This window comes from Xyrauchen texanus, chromosome 28 (assembly GCF_025860055.1).
Source record: "Xyrauchen texanus isolate HMW12.3.18 chromosome 28, RBS_HiC_50CHRs, whole genome shotgun sequence".
Lineage (NCBI taxonomy): Eukaryota > Metazoa > Chordata > Actinopteri > Cypriniformes > Catostomidae > Xyrauchen > Xyrauchen texanus.
Window position 1 is genome coordinate 5408003 of NC_068303.1, and position 26627 is coordinate 5434629.

Below are 26627 nucleotides of genomic sequence, written 5' to 3' on the forward strand. Positions count from 1 at the left end.
GTGTGCAATAATAAATAAATGTGCACTAGATAAAGGCATATAACATATGTATATATAAAGAGTCAAAAGTTTGGATACATGTTTTAATATAGTTACAAGAAGCTAAAATTAGATTATACGTTTTGATGTAACTTTTATTTAATCACTACACAATTCCTATACTTCCATTTTTAAAGGTGCATTCAGTAATTTTTTCCTCATTAAAAATTCCGTTCCGAACTCAGCCACTACCCCATACGATCTCCTGACTCACAGCTGTTGAGGGTACTTGCAGCTGTTTGGCTTCTGTCAAGGAACAAGAGTGATGCGTTTACTACATGTCAATCACTTTATTGACCAATCACATGCGTTCTAAATACGCAAAGAGGCGGGACCTATGATTACACTTCAGCCCGCCATCATTTCGGTCTCCATTACTAACACTCGCATTCCAAACGGTGTTGTTACCTGGAAATCCTATTTTTGTTTGCGCACCAAAGTTCTTAGACGCGATAATATTTTAAAGGCTCATATCTCCATAAACACATCACTGGCTTTTATATAATGGTTTATTCCACCGTTAACAGTGTCACGTTACAGCACAGATCCGCGCGCGCGCATCTAAACATGTGCACGTCACCGCGCGAATAGCATTTCCCGGTACCGCCCGTGAATAAAGATGGATGTTTGTTTTTAAACTCAGGTAATGTATTTTTTGGTGTTAGGTTGTTATTGCATCAGTCGGATTTATTTTTTTAAATAACATTTGTTACCTTGCCAACACTGTTTCGTTTTTAGTCAGACATTGGATACGCCCTAAACCTACTATGCTCCCTACGTAGACAGCATTTCTAGCCGTCGTTGAAACATTGTAACGTAACTGCGCTGTCTATATAGGTATCACATTAGGGATTTAGATACAGCCACGGCTTCTCTTTTACCGGGTGTTGTGGCGGGTGTGTTGTTTTCACCGACAGTAACCGGCTGCGGCCGGTTTAGACCGTGTTCATTTAGCTGCTGTGAGTTTTATTAAATGTGTTGACACCAGTTCAACGGAATAAACTCGTCACATCGCGTGTAACTGCAAGAATCTGACACAAATTCGGTTTACAATTTCTAGTAGGTCGATCTGGTGTCGGTAAGGCTAATTTCCTGATATGTAGTACATTTAAAACCTTTAACCTCTTTCAACTATAGGCTACTTATTGTGGAATGGATAATAAAATAATAAGGATATTTTAAAAAACACAATCCGATCTGAAGGTACGAGGCCACAAGAAATTCGGATATCTCTGAACATATCAGCTGATGCAGATTTACAGATTTACAGATTTATGCTCCGTAAACGTGGCTTAGATTTGGTTTTGCATTTCAGAAGTGTTTTATTTCCATTTGTTTTAGGTTTTCTCTTCATTCTCTCCTCTGTCTGCCTGTGTGTCAGCCATGGACTGTATAAGAGTGACTTTGATAGTGAGAGAGACTACAGCCCTGGGTAAGAGCAGTTCATTTTATGGAATATTTGGTGTAACACAATAATTTATAATAACTTTCAATCATATGCCATTAACTAAATATGTTATTTCAACAGAAGTTTATATTTTATTCAAACTAATACATGCACGTAAGTATATAAATCCAGATGTCATGACATTTCTAACTATTTGCTAGAATGTATCCAGATATCTGAAGTATTTAATGTAATAATGTGTTGATGTTATTATAAAGTGTCAGCAATAAACGTTTGATTAGAAATTGTTGGTAAGAGAAATGTTTAGGTCATATAATGTGTTGTTATTATGCATCAGTCCTTTTGCTTTTATTCAAACTAATACATGTACGGAAATATATAAATCAGTGTTTCATGACATTTCTAACTATTTACTAGAATGTCTTTTGTGGCATAATGTTGATTACCAAAAAAAATTATTTATTAAAAAAAAAAAAAAATAAGCAAAATTCAGTGTTACAAAGAGACAGTTAAAATGAAAAGTTGTAATGTTTTAAAGGCTGAAATGTGGTGCTTATAGTTTTAGCTATACTTTAATTTAGCACTTACTTTAATTCTTCTGTTGAAACTCATGTAATGTTTGTTGAGCTGTAAATTTGTTTGAATTTATATATTTTGTACAGTCATTTTAGGGTTATAGTTATGTAGTCATGGCAACGAAGTTTTAAGTTTGGCTATAAATTTACACAGAAAAGGTTATTTAAATGTAATATTCAGGTACAAAAATAAACCACTAATCCACTGAGTTCTGTATGGATGAATAGAAATCTTACATACACTTACAAATGGTCACAACAAAGAATTAATTATATAAAAACAAATTAAAATTTCGCAATCCCACTTTAGTGGCGTAAACAGTTACACTTGAACAAGCCCAAGTTCAACAGTAATGAAACGGTTATTAATAGTTCTGTTGTGAATACCAAAATGCCATTGTGACATACTGACAACCAGTGAAAACCATGAAAGCATCACACACCGCAGAGATACATTCAAAAATAAGAAAAATATATTCAGACAAGCGACCTTCTGATTAATAGAATAGTTGTCTGAACAGAGGTCAGAGGACAGACGCTGTCGTTATTGAAGGTTAAACAGTTCTATTTATTATTAGTGGTATTGTGACCAAAATTAGTCTGATTTAAATTGGGATGAGTGACTGAGATATTGAGAGCACCTGAAGAGTACACATCTTTGATTGACACAGAGATAGCTCATGTTAAAGAGAGTAAAGCTAAAAGTGCTCATGATTGCGCAAACAGTCTCTATCACTCAAAACAACATCTAATTGTCACAACTCACATCATGTATCATGTATTTGCTTGTTTATTTGTTGCTTAATTAGATTTTTAAACCTGTTAGCAGCTTCTATATCGTTTTCCTGTTCATTGACTCTAGAAAATGGGGAAATTAATATTCATACACGTGTAATTCTTACACATTTTTAAAAACAAGCCGGCATATTAATCTCAATTAAAGTTATTATAATGTGTTAACAGTATTATAGGTAGAATAATAAAAGTGAATGGTCAAAGAAATGTTTACTTGGCATAAAGTTTTGTTATAATGTTAATAACTTCCTCAAGATAAACATGTAAAACCACAATACAAGCCATATATTATGCCTTCTACCCATTGCTATGTTGCTCTTTTTACATAGCCAGGCCTTTCTTTTCATTTTCTTAAACATTTTTGAATGTTAATATCTGTATTTATCTACAATATCTACTTTAATGCAACATTGCATCACACACATGTATACAGGCCTTTATTATCTTTATTCATGGCTAATTGTGAAAGTGTTGACATGGTGCTGAAATGATTGTCTTGCAAAATTGTTAGTTGCATGTACTTGAGGCAGTTTACTCTTAAACGGTTTACCCAGTTTCAAGTGGAAGGCAGAGCAATTTGCTAATGCATGTATGTGTTTTTTGTTTCTGTACCAGGTGAGGTGATTGCAGTGGTTGGCAGTTGTGAGACCCTGGGCAGCTGGTGTCATCAGAAGGCTGTGGCCTTACAGCGAGCAGATGAAGATGGGTACATGTTTGTCTTATGTTGAGCTTTCAGCATAATCACAGTTACCCTTGAAACGTATTTTTATCAGCTGTTGCTTGTCTTGTCTCACTGCAGCACTCTTTGGAGAACGACCATTTTGGTTCCTAGAGGAGTTGAAATCCAATATCGCTATTTCAAAGGATTATTTTTGGAATCTAAGGTGAGAATTCTTTTTCCAAGTAATCAAAGGAGATGAAGGTTACCATAAAAATAATTTTTAGAGGTCCAAAGGTGAATTGATTACTGAAAACTTTAAAGAGCAATCTCAGCTTTAAATATATCTATAGATGTCTCTTTTAGTCTCTTAAAGATGCTTCATAATATAAAAAATAATCTACTAACATTTGTTATTTTCATGTTTATAACTGCTTTATACATTTTTGATTGCATATTTGTGTCATGTTGCCTTTATATTGCCAAACTGTATTTGGAAAGTGTTTTTATTTAAAAAAAAAAAAAAAAAAAACTTTCCAAAGGTCTTTCTTTTAATAATTTTTTATTCATAGAATACATGTAATTAAACTAATGAACACTGTTTTTCCTAATTTGGTTGTTTTTAGGACTGTGAGTTTGTCTGCTTCCTGCTTCATTTTCCTCACATCTGCTAATCTCTTTTAGCTGAGCTCAACTCTGTTCTGTGCAGTTAATTTTTTTTATGAGGTTTCTGAAACACTACCTGCAGGTTTCCTGCAGGACAACTAACGGGGCGCCTCCTTGCATGCTATGTTAAGGCCCTGATATACTTCCGGAGAAGTTCTTTGTACGGTATAATGTCTGCGAACATTCAGACACCCGCCACAACGCTATAAAACCTTAAATAATGTGATATTAAAATGTGTTATTAATGACGTTATGCCTCATTCTATGAGTAGAGTTCACATGAGGTCAGTAAAATAAATTGTTTTAACCACTCGATGATATAAAGTAGAAGGTGTTAAGCAACTGGTAAGAATTTTGTCTAAACGTTTTGTTACAATCCACCAAAACGAATGCAAAAACACCTTCTTTTTGGCCAGATTTAGTTTGAAACAGAGCATGTGAGCGTGAGCGTAGCGGGAGCGGAGCGGTAATACTTCCTCCTGAGCGGAGAGCGCCTTTCTGAAGATTCCGCTCCGCTCGCTCCGTCCGCTCAGCACCGCTCGCTCTACCCGGAATGCCCTATTGTGATTTGCTAGTTTGAGAATCGGTGAATTAGCTAAAGCAATAGTGGGTTGGTTATGGAGTTCAAATATTGTTTTAAGGAAGTTGCGAGCCTTATGCATAAATGCACAGTAAAAATCACAGTTAAGAACGAGCAGGGAGGAGAAATTGAAAGGGAGTGTGGAGAGACTGTGAGAGTTAGCAAAGATTCATATTGGAATATAAAGCGTCACATTGCCAGAAAGCAGGAGGATGTGCTACGCAAACATGGTAGTGCAGCAAAAGGTGAGCTATAGCCTATACCATTCGAAAATAAATTAATAGATAAATGGGTAAGGTAGGCTGTTGTACTGAGCCCCTCTCATGACATGCATACAAAAATATATTGTAATATACAAATTAACATTTCGTTCCCAACTTCCCATGAATTAAGAATTCGTTCTCTCATTTAGGGTGGCTACGAATTAAATTCGTTTCTACAAATTCTTAAATCGTTCCGTGGTTTAGTAAATCGTGGCCATGTTGAACTAATTCGTAGGCTACTCTCGTTTTATTAAAACAAGGAAACAAATTATTACAACGTGGTCACGATTTACTAAAGCGAAATATTATATTGTTAATTTTGTACGATTTAAATAAAATTAGGAAATTAATTATTAAAACATGCTGACGTCAGGTTGGAACGATTTGTTAATTCGTTATGCAATCATCATATCAGTGCAACTAAAAATAACCTATAGCCAACTCACAATATGAATTAGCCTACATAATTGTAGTTGATGTAGCCTATTTTTAAGTTGAAATTAGACAGAAGTTATTGAACCACTTGTTAAATTTAAATTTAAAAAAAAACTGACCCGAATAATTAGGTAGGCCTATAATTTAGATGTAGGCCTAGGCAACAGAAAATGTACTGTACGCTATTATAATGTACGCAAATTAGTTTTTACAGAAAAAACTGCTACCAATCAAAGGGAGATAAATAATTTGTTTCCTCTCCTGCGTCAGACTCCCCAGTTCTGAGCGCGTGTTTTCCGCCACTGGATTACTGTCCTGGGCACACCGCATGAGCCTGAAACCTAATACTTTGTCCAAGCTAATGTTTCTAAAAGTAAATTCTAAAGTGATGTAAAGATTGAGACGTTTTTAAATAGACCGCAATTACCCGCAGTTATATTTAAACTTTAGAACGCGCGTTTCTTTTACTAATGCCAGTAAATCATCCAGGTGTGCTTTGATAAGATGTTGTTAAGTGCATTTCACCTGTGTGTGCTTTTATGAGCATGATAGTCCAGATGTGTTTTGTGAAGTTCTACGTGCATTTCATCTTGTTTGTGTGTGCGTGCTGGCGTTTTAATATGCCTGTTTTGCAACTGCAGTTATGTTCACGGAAATAAAATAACTGAAAATCAAATATACCTTTTCAGTTATTGCATTTAATAGGCAAGTTTGCCAAAGGGCTAGACATGTTTTATAATTAAGTTAATTTAATGCATTTAAATGAATAAAAAGAACAGACTTTTATTCAGAATCACCCCGAAATAACTTCTATTTACAATCCTAGCTACTGTAATTTATACATGTATTCCAGATATTCATTACAAAGTACAAACAGAAAGCAAGTAGCCTACAGAGACATTTTATGTCTGAGCGGGATTTGTTTTACCGGTGAGCGTGAGCGATTCATCAGTGGAGCGCACGCGCATAGAGCGGAATATTGAGCTGAGCGTCACACCGCTCCGCTTCGCTCACATGCTCTGGTTTGAAATGATGTCTGTAACTGTTTACGGATGGGCAAGGAGGCTGCAGGAACCGGCTGAACAGTAAACAAAGTTTTAATGTCAAACTTAACTTAAAACAAACATAAACAAACACAGACTCACACGCAATGAGGCCACGTGCGTCTCTCTCGAACCGGCATCTCCAACTGCCCTTTTTCTTGCTCTCCCACTGATCAACTGATTCAGCGCAAGCCGTGCTCCATCATGGCCCGGCCCCGCCCTCCACTACCCGAAGAGACGCTGCCCTTCCAGCCCTTTTGCCAGCCGGTGGTCCACCTCTTGCGAACTTGGTTGAAGAAATGAGGGGAGACGTGGGCAGAGGGAAAGGGTGAGCCGAGACACAGAGAGAGAGAAGAACTTGCTCGCTGGATCCCTGACGTGCTGTTGCCCGGTCCTCAACCACTCCTCTGCCCTCTTGCAGACGCCGGCTCGCTCCTCCCCTTCTTCGGCAGATGGCAGCAGTTCTTTCGACTCTCGTGGCCGGCAGCTACCCCTCCATCCCCAGGCAAACTGACGCGGCTGCTCCCCTGGCGGATGGCAGCGGCGAGGACTCTGCGACCGGTTTCTGGACCACAGTAACAGTTTAAGGATGGGCAAGGAGGATGCGGGAACTGGCTGAACAGTAAAGATAACGTTTTAATGTCAAACTTAACTTAAAACAAACACTTGCAACACTGCCGCGTGCATCACTCTCTCGAACCGGTCTCCAGCCACCGTTTATCTCGCTCTCCTGCTGATCAGCTGATTCGGTGCCAGCCATGCTCCATCTTGGCCCGGCCACTCCCTCCTCCTTGTCACAATGTCACACCCGTTCGTTCTTTGATTTCATATGAAGTATATCGGGGCCTTTATACACACACACACACACACAATTTACATGTCAGGTGTTATCACATGGAAAGGAATATTTCTTTTTAAATCTAAAAGCAGATTATTATTTTTTTATTTTTTTCAAATATCATTAACTGTTTGCACGTGGAATTGTGCATTTAATATAGTGATCTTAAAGTTTAGTTTAAAGGATTTAGAACCATTTTCTCATGGTTAGCAGGAACAGAATAGCATTATAGTGGTTTTCAAACCTTTTAAATATGAATTAGAGAGCTATAAATGAAGACTGTTTCAAATACAATGCCAATGTTTGTCTTCTGACTAATCAGTCCACTTTTCAGATGTCAACCAACTGGCTGGCTGGCTGGCAGAAAGTGGTGACTATACCAACTCATTCTCTTTTCAGAAGTCAAACTTTGGTTTAAGCAACCAAAGTGGGCTTTTAAAAAAAAAAAAAAATCCATAATTTTAACCCGCCCATTTGAAATTACAGAGTGCAGATGGGCTATATGAAGTGATAGTCAATAGATGGGAGACCCATCAGCTGCCTCGCTCATTGAAGCCCTCAGGTATCTGATCCCAGAATATTGCACACGTTCGAGTGTATAACACATCCCTTAGACTACCTCCCTTCTACCTGAACCATTTAAAACAGTGTGTCCCCTTTAAGTCCAGGTTTAAATTTATTAAGATATAAATGTATTAATGTTTTTCCTTTTTTATTTTTTTTTATTGAAGACAAAATGAAACATTCTATCAGTTATGAAACGCATTTTATCAATGAAATCACAATAGATTAATCTGGGTAATAATGAAAGCAGGCATTTGATATGATCCAGTGAGATTTGATTGGATCATTAAAAATTGGACGTTATTATCATATTTTTTTGTTTGAGACCATGTGCCCTTTTTTACATAAGCAGAAAAGAAAAGTCATTTTAGAGCCGTTTATATTTTGATTTAAAAATCGTGAAAGCATTTTATTTCTTTCAAAGGCATGAACTGATGAATTGTGCACAGTACAACCAGGGACTTAAGACTTCTTGGGCTTTCTTTAGTGCTATTTTAGTGCTGTTTGCCATGAGCAGATGTAGTGTCAATAAAACACGCTTCAGGGAAGCTAATGGATCAGTGATTAGAAACCACAACATCCAATGGGCTATTACCCCTCTTAGACAAACTCTTAAACAAATATCAGTGATTTCCACTGGTGAATTCCTGAGTTTTCAAGCAATTTATTTCTTTATTTTTCTTCTACTGACCTCCCTCTACTTATGTTCTGTTGTTGAGTATCAAAAGAACTTAACTTCAGTCGAGTCCTAAAACTAACAACATTTACATTTATTCAAGTGCTGTATTACAAATTTTCACTAGCATCAGAATAGCAGGATTCAAGACAGATTAAACTGCAACAAGAATATATATATAAGATATTATAACATGTAGATCTTTTGCCAAATATTTGTAAAACACTCAATAATTGAACACTTCAGTTATTACAAATCTATTTTCAATAGTATAAAGAATTTCCATAGCATTTGTTTTACTTTTGTTTGAATTTTTGCTAGACAGGATCCTTATCAATGGTCCATTCATAAGACAATTTTTTTTTTTACCCATGAAACTGCTTTCTTTTGAATACCAAGTGAATTCATTAGCATTTTGCTTTGTGTTGCCTCAAAAGTTTATTAAAGGCTAACAGCGGAGGAAGGGATTGCAAGCTTAAAAGCCAAGTCAAAGGCATTTTTATAATAAATTCGCAACCAAAGACTCATTTTTGGCAATCAAATGCCTCTAGTATTATCTAAATGAATATTAATTATAACACTCGCTTGATTTCGCTTGTACAAAATGTATTGGCTACAAATGTTCAGAGCTCTATCCAGTACAGAGCAAAACAAATGAGTTTTTCTCTTTGACTTACCAGATTTTGACAACGCTGTCTGTACAAAGCACCCTGAGTATGTTGCTTACGTTTTATTGAACGCAAAGAATCCCAACTGAGCTAAGCGTGTTGGCAGTGTCCATTGCTCTGTACTGGGGACTCTAACCTTTGTAGATGTGTAGCAGGAGAGGTTGACCTTCCATACTGATATTTGGTCTTGTCTTGCAGAATCAGACCTTGTGATAAACGATGGACGCTTTGGATTCCATAGTAAGTTTGATGATTCAAACTACATTACATATAATGCACCCCTACCCCATTTCATATCTTCTGGATTTAACTTGCAATTAAACATGTCATTCATCTGCAGATGGCGTTGAGTGTGTGGACTCGGGCTGGTTGACAAGCCAGACAGAAATTCGTCTCAGGCTCCATTACTCCGTGAAACCTCCAGTATCTATTACTAAGAAAAAATTTAAGAAGTCTCGCTTTAGGTAATGGGTTTTGCAAAATACAGAACACACATTTTTAACACTTAAACTCAGACCAAGAACATTCAAGGTCCGTTAGATTTATCTAAATAAAATTACTATATTCTTAATGATTTCAGACAAAAGTTGACAATTAATGCACAAAATATTGGAATCAGAATAGGCTGATATTGGATTTTTGGACTTATACTTTCCAGTTAAAACAGTACCTTTTTTTTTTCTAGGCCAGGTTTTTCTGTGCCAAGAACTAAACAGTTATTTGTCTTTTTACTTGACATTATAATGTTTTTATGCTTGTTTAGTGTATATGTACATTTTAAGTATAGATACAGATTCAATCTACAGAATATCGTCCATCATAAGAATAATTATTGATTAACACTGTCTGTTAAAATGTATATATTTACCTAATATATGGTTTTAGGTTGAAGCTGATGTTGGAGGGTATTGAGGAAGAAGAGGAAGAGAGCCCTACATCAGGGCATAAGATGACCACCACACTGGAGATCAGTATGATCGATGATGATGGATATAAGTCTCGTCATTCCCAGCCGGAGTGTGGCTATGCCCTGGAGCCCTTACGGTGGACAGAGTACAGCATTCACACAATGGACCCCGACAATTTGGAGCTCATTTTTGAGTTCTTTGAGGTACGTGAATGATATTTCTTTCTCTCAGGATGTTGTTGTTGTTTTTTGTAGTTTCTTTTATGGCTTGACCCTTTACTTTTACGCCATTGTGTTCATTAAAACAGATTTAAAGGATCCATATTCAACACTTTTGTTGTATATTATTGTGTATTATATAGGTAATATGAATTAGAGGGGGGGGGGGGGGGCTGTAGTAAAACCAGTCAAGAACTGTGTTAGATTATGGATAATATGTACTCAAACATAGTAATTTATTTCAAAAGAGCAAAGAAAATCCTGTTTTTCACGATATGTGTGCATAAGATGATCACTGGCTTATGTGTGAATATAACATCTTTGTGGTTTAGGAGGACTTAAGTGAGGCCATAGTTCAAGGAGATGCCCATCACGGGTATGTGGGCACCGCATGCCTCCTGTCCTCTACTTTTGTGGAGAGTGGAAAGGACTTGGGTGTTGTCACCCTGCCCATCATGAGTCGGAACTCCAGACAGACCATCGGAAAAGTCAGAGGTATGTCAATAAAACACAATGCTCTTGTGTTGCATGCCTAAATGTCTCATTTGTTTTCTAATATGCATTCATGCAGCCTATGATGGTATCTGTATCTGTCTCCACTGAATCCACACAGCATTTGCCTCTATAAACATGTCATAGACTGGCTATGTAAATAAATAGAAAAATTACTCTTGACAGTCAATACTAAATGTTGACATGATCCACCCTGTCTGCTTTTTGCTTAGTAGCTAGATAATGCGATTAAGATGGCATTTCTTAAATGAAGTGTTGATTTCAATGAAGTTTAAATAATGAGTATTTACTTTATTGATTGAATCTGAAAACTTTATTTTTTATGGGGTTTCAGTGGATTATCTGGTGATACGCCCCATCCAGGGCATGCAGTGTGACATGAGCCAGTCTTTCTCTAAATACTGGAAGAAAAGGAGTGCTCTAGATGTTGGACACAGAGGAGCAGGAAGCTCGCATGCTGCCAAGTATGTCACAAAAACAGCTGAATGGTAAACTGGTACAGGACTCCTGTTCAGGAGTTGGAAATGAAGCCTATTTTTTAGGACCATTAATATTTTTTGCATTTCTTCATAATTTTTATGACAATTAGGCACTTTTGAACTTTGCGAATGTACTTAACAATTTACACACACATATAGGTAGATATACACTCACCTAAAGGTTTATTAGGAACACCTGTTCAATTTCTCATTAATGCAATTATCTAATCAACCAATCACATGGCAGTTGCTTCAATGCATTTAGGGGTGTGGTCCTGGTCAAGACAATCTCCTGAACTCCAAACTGAATGTCAGAATGGGAAAGAAAGGTGATTTAAGCAATTTTGAGCATGGCATGGTTGTTGGTGCCAGACGGGCCGGTCTGAGTATTTCACAGTCTGCTCAGTTACTGGGATTTTCACGCACAACCATTTCTAGGGTTTACAAAGAATGGTGTGAAAAGGAAAAACATCCAGTATGCGGCAGTCCTGTGGGCAAAAATGCCTTGTTGATGCTAGAGGTCAGAGGAGAATGGGCCGACTGATTCAAGCTGATAGAAGAGCAACTTTGCCTGAAATAACCACTCGTTACAACCGAGGTATGCAGCAAAGCATTTGTGAAGCCACAACACGCACAACCTTGAGGCAGATGGGCTACAACAGCAGAGACCCCACCGGGTACCACTCATCTCCACTACAAATAGGAAAAAGAGGCTACAATTTGCAAGAGCTCACCAAAATTGGACAGTTGAAGACTGGAAAAATGTTGCCTGGTCTGATGAGTCTCGATTTCTGTTGAGACATTCAGATGGAAGAGTCAGAATTTGGTGTAAACAGAATGAGAACATGGATCCATCATGCCTTGTTACCACTGTGCAGGCTGGTGGTGGTGGTGGTGGTGTAATGGTGTGGGGGATGTTTTCTTGGCACACTTTAGGCCCCTTAGTGCCAATTGGGCATCGTTTAAATGCCACGGCCTACCTGAGCATTGTTTCTGACCATGTCCATCCCTTTATGGCCACCATGTACCCATCCTCTGATGAGTACTTCCAGCAGGATAATGCACCATGTCACAAAGCTCGAATCATTTCAAATTGGTTTCTTGAACATGACAATGAGTTCACTGTACTAAAATGGCCCCCACAGTCACCAGATCTCAACCCAATAGAGCATCTTTGGGATGTGGTGGAACGGGAGCTTCGTGCCCTGGATGTGCATCCCACAAATCTCCATCAACTGCAAGATGCTATCCTATCAATATGGGCCATCATTTCTAAAGAATGCTTTCAGCACCTTGTTGAATCAATGCCACGTAGAATTAAGGCAGTTCTGAAGGCGAAAGGGGGTCAAACACAGTATTAGTATGGTGTTCCTAATAATCCTTTAGGTGAGTGTACATTATATGCAACCATGGCAAACAGAAATCCTAGTGCTGATCGGTTTTTGCTCAAATCACTAAATAATATTTTATTATGTACATATACCGTAAAGCCAGAGGCCAGGTTCCTCAAGGTTTATTTTTCTCCACTATCTAAACTCTTTCCCCGCCAGCGTTTTTAAAAAAACGTTGCCAGCCACCGCCAGGGTTTTTGACGATTTTCGCTAAATTTTAATGGCCCGCAGAATATTTTCTTCCATGAATATATGAAGATGCTATATATCAAAATAAAGATCTGGGCCTCTGCTTTTAGGCAAAAAAAACGATTGTATTTTATCTTCATTTGTTCTTTTTTTATTGCGACTTGAACAGAGGTAGGTTTTGTCAAAAAACAAAATTTCAGACAAAAAGCTGATAAAAAGGCATGTTTATGTCTGATATTTTGAGCTTCTCAATACTCCACTTCTTCATGTTTGAGATGATCGCAGTCTGTTTCTTTGATCAAAGAGTTGCGTACTCTTTCAAAACATGCGGAGGGGTCTTCCTTACCGTATAACACCTAAAACATGGAAACCCGGAAAATTCCGTGTTTGGCGGGGAAGCGTTTTTTCATAAAACACGGAAAATTCCGTGTTTGGCGGGGAAAGAGTTAAAGGAGTTTTTTTTTTTCTTTGCCATGGTAACCTTTGCTCACTAGGGGCTTCGTGGGGGCATGATTTTCTACAATGCAGCATTGAAATGTATTCATTTGGCAGATGTTTTTATCCAAAGCGACTTACAGTTTACATCTGTGTTTACATCAAGCGTGGAAAATACATTTATTGTGGGAAGAGAGGTAGAGACATCAGTGGAAAGGCGAGAGGGTGAAAGGGAACCAAAGGTGGTGTCTATTTTAATGTAGATGGGAGAGTCATGTTGGATTGAACAAAGTAGTGATCAGAGACATGTAAAAGTGTTACAAGAATATTTGAGTTGGTACAGTTACTTGTAAAAATGAGGTCCAGCTGGTTGCCCGATCTGTGAGTTGCTGTGGTGTGTAGTCTTTCCAAGTCAATGAGGCCAGATAGAGTATTCAGTTCAGTGGCCTGGGGCTTGTCTTGGTGTGTGTTGAAAAAGCCAAGAACCACAAGTGGCCTACCATCCTCTGGCAAGGAGGACAGCAGGACATCCAACTCCTCAAGAAAGTTTGTCAGCTGACCTGGAGGGCGATAGATGACAACAACGTGTTTTTTTTTGTGGGTTGCATTATAGTAATAGCATTGAAATCAAAAGTAGTATTAAATGGAGAAGAGTGTGGTGAAAAAGTCCAGTTGTTATGAATGCGCAAACCTGTTCCCCCACCCCTACCGGTGTGTGAGAGGAGAAATTGTTGGAGAGAGCACACATATATATTTACACTGTTTATGTGTATATATAAATGCTGCATTACACTAATGTGAATTGGGGGTGGAGTGTGTGCTTAATTGTCTTGAAAATAATGTAATAATGCAAAAAAAGCATTGGACCTAAAATCTGCTTAATATCCAAAATATGATTTCTTATTTATATTTTGCCTGAAATATGACTGAATAATTGTAATGCCGGTCATTCACAAAATCCATTCTGCTGATTTTCCACCAAAATCACACACACACAAGGACTGGGCGATATGGCTCGATATTTTTTTAGCCTATTGACAATATTTAATATATATCTCCATAATTATGTATTTGCTCTAAAATAGTTCAGAAGTAGAAGTATTAAAATAATTTTAATTGATAAGCCCTTTATATTTATATTTCACTCACAAAGATACATAGTAGCTTAATAAAAAGTATTATGTACCTTGAAATGTTTTTACTGTGCAAAGCTGCTTCACTGCACTTATTTTGAAACACCAGTTGAACATTGCATAATATTAAATTATTAATGTGGGGAAACATAGGTTGATTATTATAAAATTATGCTGAATTATCATTATTATTCTGATTATTAGATTTGCGTTATACGAAAATAATTTATTTCTGTCCTGTTCACGTCACCTCCCCCTGGGGCTTTTATTTAGACTCAGAAAAGACCTTTTTCACCCTCTGGGTTTTGGAACACGGAAGTAAACAATTGCAGGGTAATCTTCGACAGCTGTGAATGGGAGATAACCGCAAATATTACTTTCACTTATCCATTTGCTCTAAGACCAAAAGAAAAAATCCACCATTACATTTGAATGACTTTCCAGAAGAAGAATAAAATAGAGAGTGGTGATTAAAAGAGTCAGATGGGAGAAGATGACATATTTACTCTCTCAGCAGCCATAATGGAAACCCCCTTGCAGATGTGGAAATAAATTTTTTAAATCTGAATCCAGGGTAATCTAACACAAAGAGTAATGTTATAAACTTACACTCAATATATATAAAAAAAGGGGGTAATATACAAAAGTTTGCTAGATTTACGCTGCTAAATAAGGCGGAAAGGCATCATCACAGTGTGTGGAAAAAGGTCTAGGTGTATTTGACACTTAACAATGTTCTGCATTTCATGAAATGCTGTAATCTCCTTTTCTGTTATTCTGTGTAGCGTTTGTAGATTGGTATAATAGCTTGTAACTGTTACTAATGTTTGGAATTGCACGAATGCTTGAACTTGCATTACATTGATTTCACAATGCACATGAACTGATCTGAGAGCGCCGCCATGTGCACACACAGATCAGCGCATCACCGTTTTTTCTGAATCACACGACCATCAAATCAGCCTTTGTGAAATATGAATCACATTTGACCAACTCACCATTTGTATGCTATTTTGATTAATTGTGCAGCCCTGAAATATCGTGAAATTAGTCTACTGATTCGCTCTTTATGAAAGTTAATGGCCAAATGAAAGCACATTAAAATCATCGCGATATTGGTTAATTTTACATCGTCAGCAAAATTATCTTGATTATGTCGTTAATATTCAATATATCGCTCAGCCCTAACACACACGCACGCATGCACACACACATCTACATAGGGTAGATTCTGTTTTGGCCTACTTATGTTTAAAATAAAAATAATATAGATATATCTGTTTCTGTCTTCATGGGTTTGATCAGAAAGGTTTTCTTGTATTTCAGGCATCACAAGGTCAGGGAAAACACCATTGCCTCATTTCTAAGTGCTGCCAGCCATGTGAGTTTAAATATAGCAACTCAACCAAAATGCATTACGTTTTTTTTACAAGATATAAAAACTAAAACGATCTCTGTTCTTAATCACAGGGAGCTGCATATGTAGAGTTTGATGTTCATCTCTCCAAGGATTTAGTTCCAATTGTGTACCATGATCTCACCTGCTGCATTTCTACCAAAAAGGTAACAAAAACACATGTGATACAGTTTACTTGGCCAAGTTGCGAAAGGAGCCTTTAATGGTTACTATTATCATGTGATTTAATCTACTGTGATAAACGACTCAGATCCAGAAGCTTCCTGCAATTAAATCTTGCAAATTCTAACATGTCTTAAATGAACTGTAGTAAACAGTACTACTAAGAAAAACAAAAGCAATATAATCTCTTCCCCATTTTTGATAGAAAAATGACAAGAATTCAATGGTATTGGTTGAAGTTCCTGTCAAGGATCTTACCTATGATCAACTTCAACTTCTCAAAGTAAGACTTGTTTTGAATTATTGTAGACTTATTTACATCTGTGATCAATAATATTGTAACCATGTTGAAATACAGATGTATAAATGTATAAGAGTGGTGGTGGCGTAGTGGGCTAAAGCACATAACTATTAATCAGAAGGTCGCTGGTCGATCACCACAGCCACCACCATTGTGTCTTTGAGCAAGGCACTTAACTCCAGGTTGCTCCGGGGGGATTGCTCCTGTAATAAGTGCACTGTAAGTCGCTTTGGATAAAAGCGTCTGCCAAATGCATAAATGTAAATGAATGTGTTTTTGAAAGTTATCTGTCTTTTTTTGGCTTAGCTGGCCCACACAACTGCCATGGATGTTCATGACCACAAAGGTAGTTGCCTCATCTTACAACACAACAATACATAAAGCATTTATAGAATACAAATATATATAATCATGTAACTAGTTGTTCGACTTGTTTGAAACAGTCTCATTGATGTCTCATAGCGCAGTCACTTTTGTGCTAAATAAACGGGTCTGTTGAATGGATCAGGATTATTAAATCTGTGTTGTCACTTTCTCTAGACTTGCAGGAGGAAGAGGAGTATATATATGAACATCAGCCTTTCCCGTCCCTCTCACAGGTATGACATTCCTTTTAGCTTTTCTTGTCAGAGGTAACTCTCAAAAACTGCTTTTTATATAGCAAATAAATTTAAACCATTTGTGTTAACCTTCTCTCCTTTATTTTATATCATGTTTTAGATATTTCAGGCTGTTCCAGATCATGTGGGCTTCAACATTGAGCTGAAGTGGATCTCTCAGTTCAGGGTTTGTTTTTGCCTCTGTACTAGTTTGAACTCAATGTTACTGGAGAGGAAACATCCTCATTGTATTTTGTTTCCTCCAAACAGGATGGTTCCTGGGATGCAAGCCTCTCCACCTACTTCAACATGAACCAGTTCCTGGACATTATCCTCACATGTGTGCTCCAGAACGCTGGCAAGAGAAGGATAGTCCTCTCCTGTTTTGATCCTGATGTTTGCACAATGTAAGGGGTCTACAGTAATAAAACATTTGGATATTTGCTAAGGCAGACATCACTATTGGTATTGCTCTTACTATGGGTTAAAGCTTTGAATAAACCCCGAAGCCTATATGTGTAGCCAGCTTCGGTGTGAAACTCCTTCCGCACTGAGAGGTGTGCTAATACTATTCTAAGCAATTCATTGTGACTAAGGTGTCGTTCACAGAACACATTCTTTTGTTGAAAAACCTAGAATGCAATGATTGAAATAGCATGCAGGTGTCTCGATGCATTTTAGAAGTAAAACCTTTAACTTAACACTATCATAACATTGAGCTTATGGGACTAGACATTAAAAAAATAGCAAGACGCATCACAGCCATCATAGACGTCCATGTAGTGTATGTTTACATAGAAAAAACTATTCCGAAATAGTGCAGACAGACACAAGAATGCATCATATGTGAACGGCCCCTTACGGTACCACAATAAACTCCCATGTTTATTTTTTCTCCAGGGTCCGGCAAAAGCAGAACAAATACCCCATCCTGTTTCTGACTCAGGGCATCACGGAGATCTATCCTGAACTAATGGACATCCGCTGTCAGAACACCAAGATCGCCATGAGCTTCGCTATGAGTGAGAACATTCTGGTGAGAGAACACATTAACGCCATTTCAGCTGTTGGCCAGATGTTTTAGTATCACAGCTTTAGAAGTTGATACTAAGAACAGAGTTGTGAAATTGCACAGTTACAGAAAGACACCCAATTTGGCAACAAAGTTTTACAAACCCATCATGTGAAAATCAGGTATTTAATAATTTTTTTGTAGCTTCCATGAGTTTTGTTTAAAAATGTATCCCATCTACATTCTTTATACACATTCCTTGTCCTTTTGTGCACGATTCTTTGAAAGTAAATGTAAAAACTTACTCCGCCTCTGAAAGGAATTTCCTTCACATCTCGTCATGTTTTTCAACCCCTCACCTCCAAGCACCTTGCTCCATTTTAGTATATTTCAAACTCGGGACATCCATTTTTGTTTAACTTTAACATTATGGAAGTGTAATGGGTTTAGAATGCAGGTTTATGTTGACTATATGCTTTTAGATCAGTAAAAATTGTCACAAAGACTAAACCTGTGTTTGAGTTGATTTTGTGCTGAAACATTTTTTGTATCTGCTTACAGGGAATCAGTGCACATGCAGATGAGCTCTTAAGGAACATGGAGTGTATCAGAGAAGCCCAGACTAAAGGGCTGGTGGTCTTCTGCTGGGGAAACGATAACAACGACCACGAAAACAGGATGAAGTTAAGAGAACAGGGCATTGACGGCCTCATATATGACAGGTTAGACTTGGACTGCCCTCTGGCCATCTGATACATATTGTACACAAAAATGTCTTTAGATTTCTCAATAGGACTGGGTAAAATGACTGATTTTCTGATGTAACGCGATCTTCATTCGAATGATCTAGATATTGATTCTTAAATCCCATGATTTATCTTTTACTTTGTACGCAACTCTCTATAATGCGAGTACATCAATCAGACCAAATTTCACACCATACGACTAAAAATGTCTGTTATTAGCCACTGGCTGGTAAATGTTCAGATTTCGCTCACCAGTGATGGAGTAGTATAGTGGCGAAGAAGTTCTACACCAAGATCCTTTCACTGCGTGTTGAGCATTAAGGTTTGATTTGACTCGATCCATGTGTGTCAATCAAAGACGAGATCCACGTGACCCATTTGTCATTGAATAATGTCTCTTAAGGTCCTTTCTGTTCTTAAGTCAATTGTTGATCAAAAACAACACAACATAAATGTTTAATTCCAATCACAAATAGCACAGATGAGGGGAAAAAAAAAAAAAGCCATTTGAGTCCTCTTCAATATGCGCTTTTTTACAGATGCTCTTTATAGAACCGCCAGTTTTCTTAAAGAGCAAGTACACATTTTTTACAAATCAGTGTAAATACTTGTAATTATGCATTAAACAATAAACATGTAACAAAATACAAGATATGCACTATAATATCATATTTATTGAGAGAGTACATAGATTTGTATAATTTTAATAAGCTAAAATGTGACCAAAATCATGAAAAACAATGTACATATTTCCCCTGTATAATTAACAGCATTAGATTGGAGATGATTTCTTTTTGAGCAGAATGAAAATTATAACTGAAATATACCCATATGAATCGATATCGAACAAATCAGAATCTAATCGAATCAAGAGCTTGTGAGAAATCGATTTGAATCAGGAAATCTGTATCAGTACCAGCCCTATTTCTCAAACTTTCACACTCCAATTTGATTTTCTGGTTTACATAATCTCTGAGTGCACACAGTCGGAGTTCACACAGTGTTATCAATCTGCCACGAAACTAAATAATGTTTACGATACACCAGGTTACCATAATAATATCTAATATCATACACCATAATAATATCTAGTAACTCAATTTGCCAATGTTTACAAGTTTCATGTTGTCTAATCTTTAAAAGATATTCAAGAGTTTTGTTTGATACGATTCGTAGCAAGGAAACAAGATAACCGTCATTAGTAATTTTATATGCTAATTAGACGGTCTCTTTCTATCTTAGTAGGCAGTTCTTAGCCAAGGTTCAATGTGAACCAGACTCTATGCTGATAGTCAAAAGTCTGGCTACAGTATGGTATGTGTAGGGAAAGTTCTGCTCAACATGTTCTAGTCCAACAGCTGTAATTAGTTGGACTGCAAATCTTCACATTTAAATTGGTGACACGGATCACCAAGTAGTAGTGAAAATTTAAAACCATGATTAGAGATTACGTCAACATTGTTTATATTAGTGGCATGTTGACTCTTTCAACATCATTAATGTTCTTGTCACCAGTGTAAGTGACAGTGGTTTATGACTGTTCCTGGATGATACAGGCATATCAGTACATTTTCATGTAAAGTTGCATTTCATTCCGAGTAAAGGATAAACTGATCAATGATGTTCTGTGTTTATGTAATACAGCACATACCATGTGTGTGCACTTTTAAAAATCAGAAGTAACGTCCCTGCTGGTGAGATGTTATGAGGACAGGTCAATAAAGAAGCCACCTGAGGCAGTTTGTTACATTGATTTTACCACGGTTAAATTCTGTTTTTAAGCTCAGTATGAAGTGGAATGCTGAAAAGCCTATTAAGTGGCAGCAGCAATGAAATAAAAGACACTAATGTTAAATAAATCTAATATTTCATAATATAAATAACAATGTTTAATAAAAGTAATTGTCAAAACAATTATTCTGCAGTATTATGATATTGTAGATGTACTGTATAGACATAACAATAAAATTCAGTTGCTGTTGATTTGCTACAGCATTTGTTTTGAATGTGGCTCATCCAGTCAGATTTCAGAGTCTGAACATTTTATAACCTAGAGCCATACTTAATGATTCTCAAACATTGAGACTATATTGACTTTGTCTGCACTTGCTGATGTACAGTAACCGTTTATGACAGTTCTGTCCATATATGTTCTGTATTTTTGTTTCTTTTCTATTGGAGTAAAACCCTACAGAGCAGCACAGAGAAACTGGATTCCTGTTCATTACAATAGCAATTCGAAAATGTAAAAATGTTGTTTTCCTGCTCTATCCAAAACATACTGGAATAGGGCTGGGATATCGCCAAACACCTCGCCTCATATGTCATGATTCAATATGTTGCCATGCATTACGATATTACAATTGGATTGTAATTGAGAGACCAGAATATCTGAAAAAGAGAAAATCTGTATGTTAAATTTAAATTCTCTCAAGGAGAAATGCTGGTATCAGGGTTCTATTTAGTCCTTAATTGAACTGTAAAAATAATGATCCAGAGATCTGAAGTATCGATACCCTATCGTGAGAAAAAGTATCACGATATGATTGTAACGGCACAAGTAAAGCCCTAGTCTTCAGACACTGGTGCTAATACCAAGCAATCTGCACACTTGTGAAATATGTGTGGCTTGACTTGCTTTTATTTGAAATTTTTTTTTAGTCAAATATTTACATGATATAAATAACTCTCCTTGTCATTTCCTAAACTTTGCCCTGTTGCCTTATTTCTCATATTGCCTCTTTTTTCAGAATACATGAATGCTTGGTGAGAAAATCCAATGCTTCAACTTCTTCCGATGCCAGTAATGGTTCCCAGTTTTGTTTTGTTTTTTATTGGCATTTGACTGCTGCCTGATAGATTGCATTAAGAGAATGCTGTAGTGTTTTATAGCAGTGATGTGAGGCAGTGAAATTGTTGAGTCATGATCCATGCATTTTGAGTGGCTGTTTGTTCAAATTATTGCGTTCAAGTTCAGCTGCTTGTTACATCATTCCGAGCATTAGAGACTTCCTCTTTATGTGGGTGTCCCACTTTTCCTGCCCAAACTGCTTTTACACACATTCCAGTGCAGTGCATGAATCCCCTCTGTGGACTTCAATGACTTAATCATTGAAGAAAGAGTAAACTGAACGGACCGCTTTTGGTTTTTCAAAACCAGCATGATAGGTTTAATAATAAAGGCATGGCAGGAAAAAGTTCTGAAGCGAGACCATTTTCTTTGGAATGCATTTGTCTATATATGAATGATTGCACTGAAAACATCTTACCATGTACCTTTGGTTTTATCCCACTGTATATATGTAGCAGATGTATTATTTTAAATATAATATTTTTAGTCCTGATATTGGGGCGCTTGGCAGTCGAGTGTGAAGCAGCTGGGATGAGGATTAGCACCTCTAAATCTGAGGCCATGGTTCTCAGCAGGAAACGTACTCCAGGAGTGCGTACTCCAGGTAGGGAATGAGGTTTTGCCCCAAGTGAAGGAGTTCAAGTACCTCGGGGTCTTGTTCACGAGTGAGGGGACAATGGAGCGGGAGGTTGGCCGGAGAATCGGGGCAGCGGGAGCGGTATTGCACTCGCTCTATCGCACCATTGTCACGAAAAGAGAGCTGAGCCGAAAGGCAAAGCTCTCGATCTACCGGTCAATTTTTGTTCCTACTCTCACCTATGGTCATGAAGGTTGGGTCATGACCGAAAGAACTAGGTCGCGAGTACAAGCGGCCGAAATGGGCTTCCTCAGAAGGGTGGCGGGCTTCTCCCTTAGAGATAGGGTGAGGAGCTCAGTCATCCGTGAGGAGCTCGGAGTAGAGCTGCTGCTCCTTTGCGTTGAAAGGAGTCAGTTGAGGTGGTTTGGGCATGTGGTAAGGATGCCCCCTGGCCGCCACCCTAGGGAGGTGTTTCAGGCACGTCCAGCTGGGAGGAAGCCTCGGGGAAGACCCAGGACTAGGTGGAGAGATTACATCTCCACACTGGCCTGGGAACGCCTCGGGGTCCCCCAGTCAGAGTTGGTTAATGTGGCTCGGGATAGGGAAGTTTGGGGCCCCCTGCTGGAGCAGCTGCCCCCGCGACCCGACTTCGGATAAGCGGTTGAAGATGGATGGATTGGGAGGGTATTTGGTATATAGTCGGGACTCGGAAGCGTTCATTGTACCAGGAAAACATACTGTAACTCTCAGATCTCAACTTCCTTCCTAGTCTAGTCTACATTTACATACGACCGGCCAGATTTACACATCAACAATGCATGTTGGGTTTTTGACAGTTTGGCCCACTCAGTCAAGGTGAGGTTATACAAGTAGGAAAGACGATATTTCGGTACAATCCCGCTTTTTAATAGCCGTTTACATTAACTTCTCGTCATTTGTGTAGTTCTAGTTTCGCTCTCTACTCCCTTTTAATTTTGGCCTGTTAACAGGATCAACCAGTGGTTGTCTTGCTATTGCGATCTATGTAATCAGCGTCCCTAGCATATAGGAAAAGAACGGAAGACAAATTTGTTTTGATATACAATCACCTTTGTTTATAATAAACAAAATATTATTCCTTGGAGATACAAACAGCATATTTTCTTAAGAGCTGGGAGTCTGCAGAACATATTTTGACCTGTCATTTCTAATGGCTAATAAAAATGATAAACAAGTCTTTGAATTTCTCTTGGAGTCCCACTAGTATGGAAACTGTTTCTTAAACGTGCACACCATCTGGCAAATATTGAAAGGAACATGATTGTTGAAACATGAAACATCCTTTCCTTTGTAACTCTAATGTTCTGATGACCGTTCCAGTTTTTTTAGTTTCCCTGTAACGGCAAATGCTTTTGAAGTAAACAATGTATTATAATTCCTGACTGTGGTTATGTGAACATTTTAAACTGGAATGTCTTGTTCTGATGAAGCTAAATAACATTTTGGGGCCTCTCGCCACTGAGAAGTGTGAATTGGTTTGCCTCATATTTCCACACTAGTAGCTGTTGCCTTTTTTATTTTTTATTTATACCAGAAAATAAAGGCATTTGGCAATTGTGAAGTTGTAATAATGATACTACTACTGTTTTTTGCTCTTGATCAAAACCTTTGTATGATCCCTTTAGCATACCCCTGGGTAAAAGACACTCAATTTCTTGCTTAATTTCAGCACTAAAATAACAGTTTGTTCTTACTCTTTATCCATAGAATCTGTGAAGACCAGATGGAGCAGTCAGACATCTTTAAAGTAGAGGAGCAGGTTTCTATAAAAGAGGTCATTTCGGAGGAGACACTGCAAACCTGTACCTGTTCCACCTACAGTATTCCGTGCTCCACCATTCCCTGTGCTGGAAAAGCCCAAGAAGCCAGCGGGGAGTCAGACTCTGGCCTAAGTTCTTCCTGAGAGCCATTCGTAAAGTCCACCTTACCTCAAGCTCCCATGAACTGTTCACAATGCAACAGAACTAATGCACAGAAACACTCACTACTTTGAGCCAAACTTCACTTAAATCCGATTGCAAAGGCACAAGGTGTGTTTTAGAGTATAATTATGTCGAACAAATGACATAAAGGACAATTACACAATGCTAGTTTCCACAAAGGTTATATTTTTCCTATTTAGTTAATTTGCTTTATATTTGAGCACTACAGAATCATATAGAACACCTAGATGCAATTGGAAACTTTGTCGTCCTCTGAATTTCTTCCCTTTTAAGTATTTCTCTGTTTCTTGTTTATTTTGTCTGCGGAATGAGTATTGACCACTTGCGCAATAAAGTATTAAGGCTAGGTTATACTCCGTTTTCATTGGGCTTTATATGCGAATTGTCAAAAATTTGCATCACGCACACTGTGCTCGAGAGACGTACTGTCACAAGAAAAACCGAAGTATATTTTGTCCTTTAAAATCACGAACAACACAAATGCAGGGCTTGATAATACAATGCAAATAATAGTGTACCGTGCTTAAATACAAATCTGGTGAATGTGTTGATTTTCTTGTAAAGAAACACCTATTCAGTAGACTAAATTGAATAGCTATTATTAAAAATATGTTATGGTTAACAGTGGGACCTGTCTCTCTTTAAAAAAAATGTCTCAAGGCAAAGATTTTGAGGGATGTTTTTCTTCTTAACATGTAACATCACAATGCCTATGCATGTGTCTGCTGTATAGAAATGTTTCTATAACCAATGCATTTACAAATCATTTCATAAATTTAACTGTTCGTTTCAGCAGAACAAAATGTAAGCTTTTTTCATTCAGCACTGCAATTCACAACGATTTACTATATCTTAAGTGTATATTTGAACGAATGTGCCTCCGTAATCTGTCTGTATGGGCTGTGTCGAAGTCAGTGTGGTTGTCTCTTTGCATGCATTTACACCGCTTGCTCCCTGCAGGGTAGTGAAATTATGCATGTTTGCTGATGAACGCCACACTAGACTGAGGGACTTGTATGAATCCACATTCACTGTGGGTTATACTTCACCAAACCAACTTAGAACAATGCTCTGAGAGCCACAATAAATGTATTTCAGACAAATTCATTCTGTTTCTTTTATTCTTTCAATAGGAACTCAATTACTGCATCATTGCTAAAATTGTTGTTTTTTTGCTGACATTGTTTTAGGATACATTACATTTTGCACTTGCCAAAGTTTATGCTAAAAGGATACTTTGAATAGTTGTAAATCCAGAAATGGTTAGTGGGAGAAAGATGGAAAGATGCTAAGTTGCTCACTTTCCCTCCATAGTCAATGCATGCCACATAGCCCACTATGGGGACAAAGTGTTTGAAAATGAGGATGGTATGTCTGTGGTACATTAGATTGCATTATGGTTAGTAGTGCACTATATGAATAAAATAGTCTACCAAGAATTCAGACAACAATGTAAAATCGCTGAATTTCCATGAAGTGCTCTATGTAGGCAAAAGGTATGTATTTTGGAGAATTCTTTTTTTTAAGTCTTAGAAAAATAAAATGCACAAAGGTTTCAATTATGAACAAAAGACAATGTGTTAATGTGTGGTTTGTTAAGAGTTTAATAAATTCCAGAAAAGTGCAAAAATTGCAAATACAAGACTTTTAGCTGGAATGTAATCCTTTAATACAGGGCTATTATGAGTGATTAGCGTTAGCAAATAGAGTCTCGTCTTCATTGCATTCAAAGGCACCAGATTACTAACATTGAAGTATTTAATGTTGGAATACTACAGGTGAATTGGGCTTTGATGTATAAAGCCAAATGTGCAGCTGTGACAGACAGTCATTAATATTTAACACTCTGCCCTGTCTGCACACCTGCACATCCTGTTTGTTCTCCAAACCGCATACATAAAAAGCAAATGAAAATAACCAGCAGAACGTTTACCTTCCACTTCAAGGCTGGGCCTCAAAGCCCAATGATACAGAATGTTTTTAGACAACAACCCTTACTACACTGCCCAAAAATGCTGTCTATGTAGGTAGCTCACTACGTTTTGAGAAAAAGTCTGTGAAATGTACCTGTAATTTGTTTCTATGCAATGCTGTTGACATATTTCTATATTTGTTTAATAGTTCATTTGCAAGTTCACTCGGGTTCATTTCCCTGTGTTGAACTTGTTGTCTGATAAAATACAGTGCCATCTAGTGTTCAGAATTGTTTTCTATTGTTTAGTTTTTTTATTTGGAGCGCCTCTGTAAACAACCTTGTGGACTCTGTATTAGCAGATGTAATGTCGTTGACTGAGAGCTGTTCTTCCCCCACATTCAACGAATATGCCTGAGAAAGAAGGGAAACCGAAATAATTAAGTATCCAATTATTCTTTAATACAATAGTACTTTAATAAAATACTATAAAACCCACAAAATTGCTCAGTTTAAACAAAAATCAACATACCGAAGACTAAAACGACCGTAAATCACATATTAAATTAATTTAGATCATTTTAATTTACTTTG

General features: G+C 37.5%; 1 protein-coding gene and 1 long non-coding RNA gene across 6 annotated transcripts in view; one reads left to right on the forward strand and one right to left on the reverse strand.

Moving 5' to 3' along the window:
* The first annotated feature begins 388 nt into the window (after positions 1 to 388).
* gpcpd1 (glycerophosphocholine phosphodiesterase 1) lies at positions 389 to 25244 on the forward strand. 3 transcript variants are annotated; one of them, XM_052095802.1, is made up of 20 exons: positions 389 to 682; positions 1381 to 1471; positions 3433 to 3523; positions 3617 to 3701; positions 7787 to 7862; positions 9407 to 9448; positions 9549 to 9672; positions 10094 to 10319; positions 10667 to 10829; positions 11182 to 11311; positions 15801 to 15855; positions 15945 to 16037; positions 16259 to 16336; positions 16661 to 16700; positions 16895 to 16953; positions 17075 to 17140; positions 17224 to 17360; positions 17854 to 17989; positions 18527 to 18687; positions 23886 to 25244. In XM_052095802.1, the coding sequence occupies exons 2-20, from the start codon at positions 1423 to 1425 to the stop codon at positions 24079 to 24081; spliced, it is 2007 nt and encodes a 668-aa protein (XP_051951762.1). In that variant the 5' UTR covers positions 389 to 682; positions 1381 to 1422; the 3' UTR covers positions 24082 to 25244. The 3 variants fall into 3 exon arrangements, with proteins under 3 accessions (XP_051951762.1, XP_051951763.1, XP_051951761.1); XM_052095803.1 differs by lacking the exon at positions 389 to 682 and adding an exon at positions 780 to 1117; XM_052095801.1 differs by lacking the exon at positions 389 to 682 and adding an exon at positions 781 to 1242.
* Positions 6095 to 26627, reverse strand: part of LOC127621981 (uncharacterized) — a 42933-nt gene continuing 22400 nt past the window's right edge. For 2 of the 3 annotated variants that reach the window (XR_007967933.1, XR_007967930.1), the window contains one exon: positions 25717 to 26447. This is a non-coding gene — a long non-coding RNA (uncharacterized LOC127621981). Of the gene's footprint in view, positions 7309 to 13688; positions 13902 to 25716; positions 26448 to 26627 lie in introns of those variants that run through there. The other variant, XR_007967931.1, reaches the window with a different exon arrangement.